The sequence below is a fragment of the Eimeria tenella genome, genomic scaffold (assembly GCF_000499545.2).
Source record: "Eimeria tenella Houghton genomic scaffold, Eth_scaff32, whole genome shotgun sequence".
Taxonomy (NCBI): Eukaryota; Apicomplexa; class Conoidasida; order Eucoccidiorida; family Eimeriidae; genus Eimeria; species Eimeria tenella.
The window spans coordinates 135558-142612 of NW_013543049.1; the positions used below are offsets into that span (position 1 = coordinate 135558).

At 58.5% G+C, this 7055-nt stretch overlaps 1 protein-coding gene across 1 annotated transcript in view; it reads left to right on the top strand.

Moving 5' to 3' along the window:
- ETH_00006115 (uncharacterized protein) overlaps window positions 1-5654 on the top strand; it is a gene marked incomplete at both ends in the record, with an annotated part of 7929 nt that extends 2275 nt beyond the window's left edge. The window contains 5 exons of the mRNA XM_013376158.1: window positions 46-155; window positions 325-2715; window positions 3808-4023; window positions 4116-4835; window positions 5088-5654. Coding sequence (XP_013231612.1) covers window positions 46-155; window positions 325-2715; window positions 3808-4023; window positions 4116-4835; window positions 5088-5654 — 4004 coding nt within the window. The remainder of the gene's footprint in view (window positions 1-45; window positions 156-324; window positions 2716-3807; window positions 4024-4115; window positions 4836-5087) is intronic.
- Between the last annotated feature and the right edge of the window lie 1401 nt (window positions 5655-7055).

Below are 7055 nucleotides of genomic sequence, written 5' to 3' on the forward strand. Positions count from 1 at the left end.
AGCAGCAGCAGCAGCAGCAGCAGCAGCAGCCTCTGGCCCTGGCAGCTCTGACTGTCTCAATATCTGCTGCTGCCTCCAGCGAATTCCCCGTGCGCAGCGCCGCCAGCTCTTTGTTGGTAGCAGCAACGAAGCGGCTCGCGGGGGCAGACGACGAGGTGCCCTAAACCCTAAACCCTAAACCCTAAACCCTATACCGTAAGGCCTATGAGTCAGTTGGAGGCCAGTGCTTTTCTGCCCCAGTCAGCCCAAGTGCCAGCTGAACTCCCCACTCGCCCTACACATCGACAGACTCCCGCTGCTGCTGCTGCTGCTGCTTGTGTGCAGACGCAGCGGGCTTCTGCTGCAACTTTTGCCTTCTGCAGCGGCGCTGCAATGCGCAGCAGCGCGGGAGCCGGCAGCAGCCTTCTTTGGATCGACTCCTCCAGCTTGGCTTCCCCGCAAATGCGGCCTCTCGTGGCCAAGGCGCTGCTGGCCCTGATGCACACCCCCCCGCAGCAGCAGCAGCAGCCGCAGCAGCAGCCGCGGCGGAGTGCGCTGATCATTCCACAGAATGCAGAGCTGCTGGTGAGGGGCCTCGCAGCCTGGGGGCCCCCTGGTGCTGCTGCTCTGGTGGCTGGCTTAAGTGTGGGGCCCCCTGGGGGCCCCGAAGAGAAGCTGCAGGGGGAAGCAGCAGTTGCTGTGCTGCTGCTGCTGACGCGCACAGACCTCACGACGCTGGCAGCAGACTTGCCTCCCCTTGAGGCCCTCCTGAGCAGCAGCAGCGACGTGGAGGCGGTCAGGGTGCTGCTCACTGCTGCTGCTGCTGCCACTGCTGCCACGGACAGCAGCAGCAGCAGCAGCAGCAGCAAAGCTGCACTGGCGATGGACGAACCTGCTTCTGCGGCAACCTCGCTGCAGCAGCAGGAGGGGAAGCGGACTGTACAGCCGCCACCGGTGACCCCACCAGGGGCAGCAGCAGCAGCAGCAGCAGCAGCAGCAGCAGCAGCAACCACAGCTGTTTGCGGGACTGAGTGGCTACAGCTGCTGCTGCGCGCTCTTCTCTGCTGCCTCGGGTCTGTCTCGTTTGCTGCTCGGGCCCTCGCCGCCCGGGCACTGGCGTCTTATATGATTCAAAGGGCCAAAACCTGGGGAGCCAGCAGCCTGCTGGAGGCTGTCACAGCAGCAGCAGCAGCAGCAGCAGCAGCGTCGCCGCAGTGGGACGCGAACGGCCGCAGCGGCTTGCTGCTGCTGGTGCTGGAGGTGCTGTCTCGCCCTGAAGCAGCAGCACTGGTGGAGGAAGGACTGGGAGACGCCCGTGTCTGCGGCTTGTCTAAACAGCAGCAGCAGCAGCAGCTGCTGCTGCTGCAGCAGCTACTGGAGACGGTGCTGCAGCTGCAGCAGGCGGCAGCCTGCCCCCGGCCTGCCCTAGAGCGCGTCCTGCTGCTGCAGGTGCTGCAGGCGGTCGCTGCTGCTGTTCCCAAGCAACACAAAGAAACTGTGTGGGCTGCTGCTGCTGCCGGCAGCAGTGCAGCACTGGGCCTGTACTTTAGCGGTCAGCAAGTAGCAGAAGCAGCAGCAGCAGCAGCAGGCATCAGCAGCAGCAGCAGAATGCCTCTTATTCCCTCCATCGGCCGCCCGGCCCTGCAGGCGGTAGCACTCCGCCTCCTTGTCGAGTGGCACCTTAGGCCCAGACAAGCAACAGCAGCAGCAGCAGCAGCAGCAGCAGCTTTGGACAGCGTGGCTACGGCGCTGCGAGGCGCTTTGGCTCTCGGCGTGCACCCACAAGCCATACAAGAAGCCTTGTGTGCTTTGGTGGAGGCGACAGCTGCGAGCAGCAGCAGCCAGAAGCAGCAGCAGCAGCAGCAGCAGCAGCTAAATGGAGGAATCGAGGAGCCAGCTGCTGCTGAACAAGGCACTGAACAGCTCACGAGTGGTTTCGCTGCCCTGTGGGATTTGTGTATGCAGCTGCTGGTCGATCCGGTGGCTGCTCTCGAAGCAGCAGCAGCAGCAGCAGCAGCAGCAGCAGCAACAGAGCCTGAGTCGGGCGAAGACAGTGCCCAGCAGCTGTGGCGCCTCTGCTACCTAATCCCGCTGCAGGTTGCTGCTTGCCAGGCCTTGGCCTCCCTTGCAGTATTTGCTGCTGCGCAGCCCGCGCTTTGCTGCTTAGTTAGCTGCGCTGCTCCTGCTGCTGCCATTGCTGCTGCTGTTGCTCGATCTCCAGCCTCACGGGCTGCTGCTGCTGCTGCGGCGGCAGAACAACTGCATTTCTCAGCTGGCAGCAGCAGCACCACTGCTGCTGCTGCTCGGATGCGCCTGGGTGCAGCGCTGCTGCGCTGCTCCGCCGCCACCGCCGCCAGAACCGCGGCAGCAGACACAGCAGCAACAGCCGATGCAGCAGCAGCAGCTGATACGGCAGAAGCAGCGGAGATGAACAGTGTCAAAGCTCCCTCAGCAACAGCCAAGGAGCCCAACACCAGCAGCACCAGCAGCACCAGCAGCTGCAGCAATGGCAGTAGCCCTACCACCACTAGCAGTCGCAGCACCGGCGTCGCTGCGGCTTTCGCAGCAGGAGAAGCAGCAGCAGCAGCAGCAGCAGCGGCAGCAGCAAATGTCTCCACAGCACCCACTTGTTGCTTCCTACGGGCTGACAATGCGTGGGCTGCCAGATGGGCTGCTGTGCTGCTGGGCTGCTCGCAGCCAACGCAGGAAATTGCTTTGCGGTTGAAGGCGGCAGAGGTGAGCAGCAAGGGGCTGCTGCTGCTGCTGCTGCTGCTGATTTTGTGGCTGCTTTCGTAGCTGCTGCTGCAGCTGTAGTTACAGTACCTTCTTCTATGGCGGCCGCTGCTCTGCCAGCTGCTTCTGCAGCGACACATGCACTGGCTGCTGTTGCTGCTGCTGCTTTTGTGGCTGTTGCTGCTTTTGTGGCTGCTGCTGCTGCTATTTTTGTGCGTACTGATGCTGTTGTTGCTGCTGCTGCTAGTTTGGTTGCTGCTGCTCTGAGCAGCAACAACAGCGCTTGAACGTTAGAAGGAACAGGAACCAGGCTAATGTGCTGCATGTTAAAATTCAGGGTTTAGCGTTTAGGGTTTAGGGTTTAGGGTTTAGCGCTACCTAAATTGACGTTTTGGTGCTCAGGCTTTGCGCATATCTGGCCTACCCATTCCCTGCGTGGAAGGGTGCAGCAGCAACAGCAGCAGCAGCAGCAGCAGCAATTGCTGTTCATGGGATAAACTGCGGGCTTGGCGAGCAGTCTTGTTGCTGCTGCAGGTGAATCACTTGGGCAGCTATCTAGGCAGCTAGCTGCAGCAAACTGCAGCTAGCTCACACAGCTAGTTGCTTCCGCAGCTCTAGCTGACCAAGCAGCTAGCTGCGCAGCTAGCCAAGCAGCTAGCCAGAAGAGAAGTGGTAGCCAGCTGCAGCTAGCCAGCTGTGAAGTAGTAGCTAGCTGCAGCTAGCTGCAGCTAGCTGCAGCTAGCTACCACTTCAGGTGCTAGCCAGGCAGCTGCAGCTAGCTACCGTGTCTCTGCACGCAACTAGCTGCCTCTAGAGCTGTGGCTCGCTGCTTGTGTACCGTGGCTAGCTGCCTGCATGGCTGTGTTAAGATGCTGCTGCAGCTGTAGCTAGCTGCCAATGTTGCTGCAGCTAGCTGTTTTTTTCCCTTTAGTTAGTCGCGCCGGGCCTGCAGCTAGCTGTCGAGCTATACGCGGGAGTTTTCTGTTTGAGGGTCTTTTCTGCTGCTGCTGCTGCTGCTGTTTCTGCTGCTGCTGCTGCTGTTTCTGCTGCTCGTGCTGCGGTAACGTAAGAAATCCCTTGTCTCTGCTGCTGCAGGATGAAGATGTTGCAGTCAGGGAGGAAGCAGCAGCAGCAGCGTCGTCTGCTGCTGCCGGACTCCTCTCGTGTCTTCCGAGTACAGCAGCAGCAGCAGTAGGGTCGTTTGAGCGAGAGCTGCTGCTTGCTGCAGCAGCAAGCCCCGCCTTCAGCTTAGAGCCCCACGGGTTGGAGGCAGGAGCTCTTTATCAGCTGCTGCTGGGGATCCTGACAAAGGTGAAAACCCTAAACCCTAAAAGCTAAACCCTAAACCCTACACCTTTCATTCAGCAGGGCAGTCTGAGACGCCGCTGCTGCTTCTGCTGCAGGCTTTCCCAACAAGCGTTTGCTGCCGATTTCTCTGGAGGCAGCTAAGGAGAGGTGGAAGCAGCGGCAGCTGCAGCAGCAGCAGCAGCAGCAGCAGTTGCTTCAGTCCCGATGACCCAGGGATGCACGCAGTGGAAGGGCAGCGGCAGCAGCAACAGCCGCCGCAGCAGCAGCAACAGCGACAACAGCAGCAGAGTCAACAGCACGCAGATACTGATGCTCATTCTAACAGTCCTGCTGCACCTTCTGCTGCTGCTGCTGCTGCTGCTTGGCAGCTGTTTGAAGAGGAGCCGACGAATATCTACGCAGACCCGGCTCTCAGCCTTCAGCTGGCTGCTCGCGAGCTGCTGCTGCTGCTAATGCAGCCGCAGGAGCAGCAACCGCTGCAGCAGCAGCCGCAGGGCAGGTGCCAGGGCAACAGTGTCGCAGACTGCGATGCAGAAGCAGCAGCAGATGCAGCAGCAGCAGCAGCAGCAGCACAAGCGACATTAGAAATAAACGTTAACCAAAACGTTACATCTGCAGCTCTTGCTGCAACGCTGGGGGCAATTCGCTGCAGAGGCGCAGCAGCAGCAGCGCTGCACGACTTGTCGTGCGCATCCCCCATAGCAGCAGCAGCAGCAGCAGCACCAGGTGCTGCAGCAGCAGCAGCAGCAGCACCAGGTGCTGCAGCAGCTGCAGCAGAAGGGAGCAGCAGCGGATCGCCTGCAGCTGGATTTTGGGTGCGGAGGACTTTGAAGGCAGCAGCAGAAGAAATGACTCATTTAATCCCATAAAGAGAGATGCGGAGGTAAGAAAGTATATTGCTGCTGCTGTAACTGCTGCTGTTGCTGCTGCTGCTCCTGATGCTGCTGCTGCTGCTGCTGCTGCTTCTGCAGCTGCTGCTTCTGCAGCTGCTGCTTCTGCACCTGCTACTTCTGCGGCTGCAGCCGCTGCAGCTGCTACATCTGCTGCTTTGGTTTCGCTTGCTGCAGGATGTGCTGCTGCCTGTGCGGGACGTCGCCGAGGACAGCAGCAGCACTTTGCAGCATCAGCTGCAGCAACAGCAGCAGCAGCAACTGCTGCTGCTGCACCCAACGCAGCGGCCCCACTTTTTGTGTGCACTTCGCGCGCTGCTGTGCGTTTGGGTCAGCTCTGTGGTGGCGCTGCAGCAACTGGAGCAGCTACAGCAGCAGCAGCTGCTGCAGCAGCAGCAACAGCAGCAGCTGTTCCAGCAGCTGCAGCAAGACAAATCTTTACTGGAGGAGCAGTTGAAGGCTATATATAAGCAGCTGCAGCAGCTGTACGTACACCTCAGCGCTACTGCTGCTCACGGCCAACCTCCGCAGCCCCAAGTAGCAGCAGCAGCAGCTGCAGCGCTGCACTTTTTCAGTTCTGTCTTCTTTGCAGGCAAACACACACAGCAGCAGACGAGGTTAGGCTCGCTGGCTGCTGTTCCTGCTGCTGCAGAATGTGACACAGCAGCAGCAGCAGAAGCTGCTGCTGCTGCTGCTCGGTTTGCTGCCTCGTGTTTGTTTCTGCTGAATGAAGAAGAAGCTTGAGCGGCGGCTTGCGGGGTGCGCCGCGCAGTGCGATACTGATTTGAAACAAGTCCAAAAGCACTGTAATAATATTACAAATGTTATTTAAACTATTTAAATTGATTTATATATTCATTTAATAAATAAATTGATAGTCTTTTCTCCCGGGACTGACCCGAACTTGTCTGCACAGGACGGCCGAAACGAGCAGCTAGGGCGGTGGCTGCAGCAGCAGCAAAGGAAAGAAGACCAAAACGAAGTAAAATTGATTTATCAAATTTCAATTTGCATTTAAAAAGGCTCTTAGAGTGCATGAGCTGAGCAGTTGCTGCTGCTGCTGCTGCACTCGTCGCCGATCAGGAGCAGCAGCGGCGCGCGCCTAGGGGAATTCAAGTTTTTAATTTGTTAGACGAAACGAGTGGCCGAAAGCGCTAAAAAACAACTGGAAATAACTAGCAATTCATTCTAGAAGATGTTTCCTTCAAAATAAATAAATAAAATGCACCTGCGCTGGATCGTCGCAGCAGCAGGGAAGGTCTGCCAGAGTTTGCATACACCCGAATAATTCAAGTTTCTTCTTCGGGAAACCTGTCACCCTATACACCTCAGAACTCTTTTATTACTAATTTTATTTAATTAGGCAGGATCTATATTGCAGCTTTAGCAGCAGCTGCTGCTGCTGCTTCGGTGCTGCTGCTGCTTCTGACCAGCACCGGCCCCACGTGGAGTATATTTGCGCAGCTAAAGACAGACTAGGGACAGGCAAAAGTAAAAAGTGGAATTAAAAACAAGAATAATAATAAATATTTTAGTTGGCTTTTGCTGCTGCTGAAGCCCGAACACAAGGAGGCCTCCGCCGTCTCGCTACAGCCCCGCTGCTGCTGCTACTGCTGCTGCTGCTGCGAATTTTGGTTTCCTGCTGCCGCTAAAATCGATTAAGTCTATTAAAAAGCACAGCAGACTTCTACTGCAGCAGCTGCAGCAGCTTTTGCTGCGCTGTCTCGCCGCACAGCCAGAGGCCCTGCTAGGCAGGGGCGCTACCCAGCAGCAGCAGCAGCAGCAACAGCTGCGGCAGCAGCAGGAACAGCCGCAGCATTAAGGAAAGCAGCAGCAGCTCCAGCAACAACAGCGAGAGCAGCAGCAGCGCTCATCAGCCGCAGCAACAGCAGCTAAAACTCTGGGTCCAGCCTCCGCTCCAGGGCCTTCGCGAGCACTAGCAGCAGCAGCCACAGCAGCAGCAGCAGCAGCAGCCACGGCAGCAGCAGCAGCAGCCACAGCAGCAGCAGCCGCCGCCTCGAGCCGCCTGCACCGCTCGCAGCCTCCCCCCGCCCCTCCCAGCCCCCGCCAGCAGCAGCAGCAGCCCCATTAGCAGCAGCAGCAGCAGCAGCAGCAACCCCACCATCACCACCGTCAACAGCACCA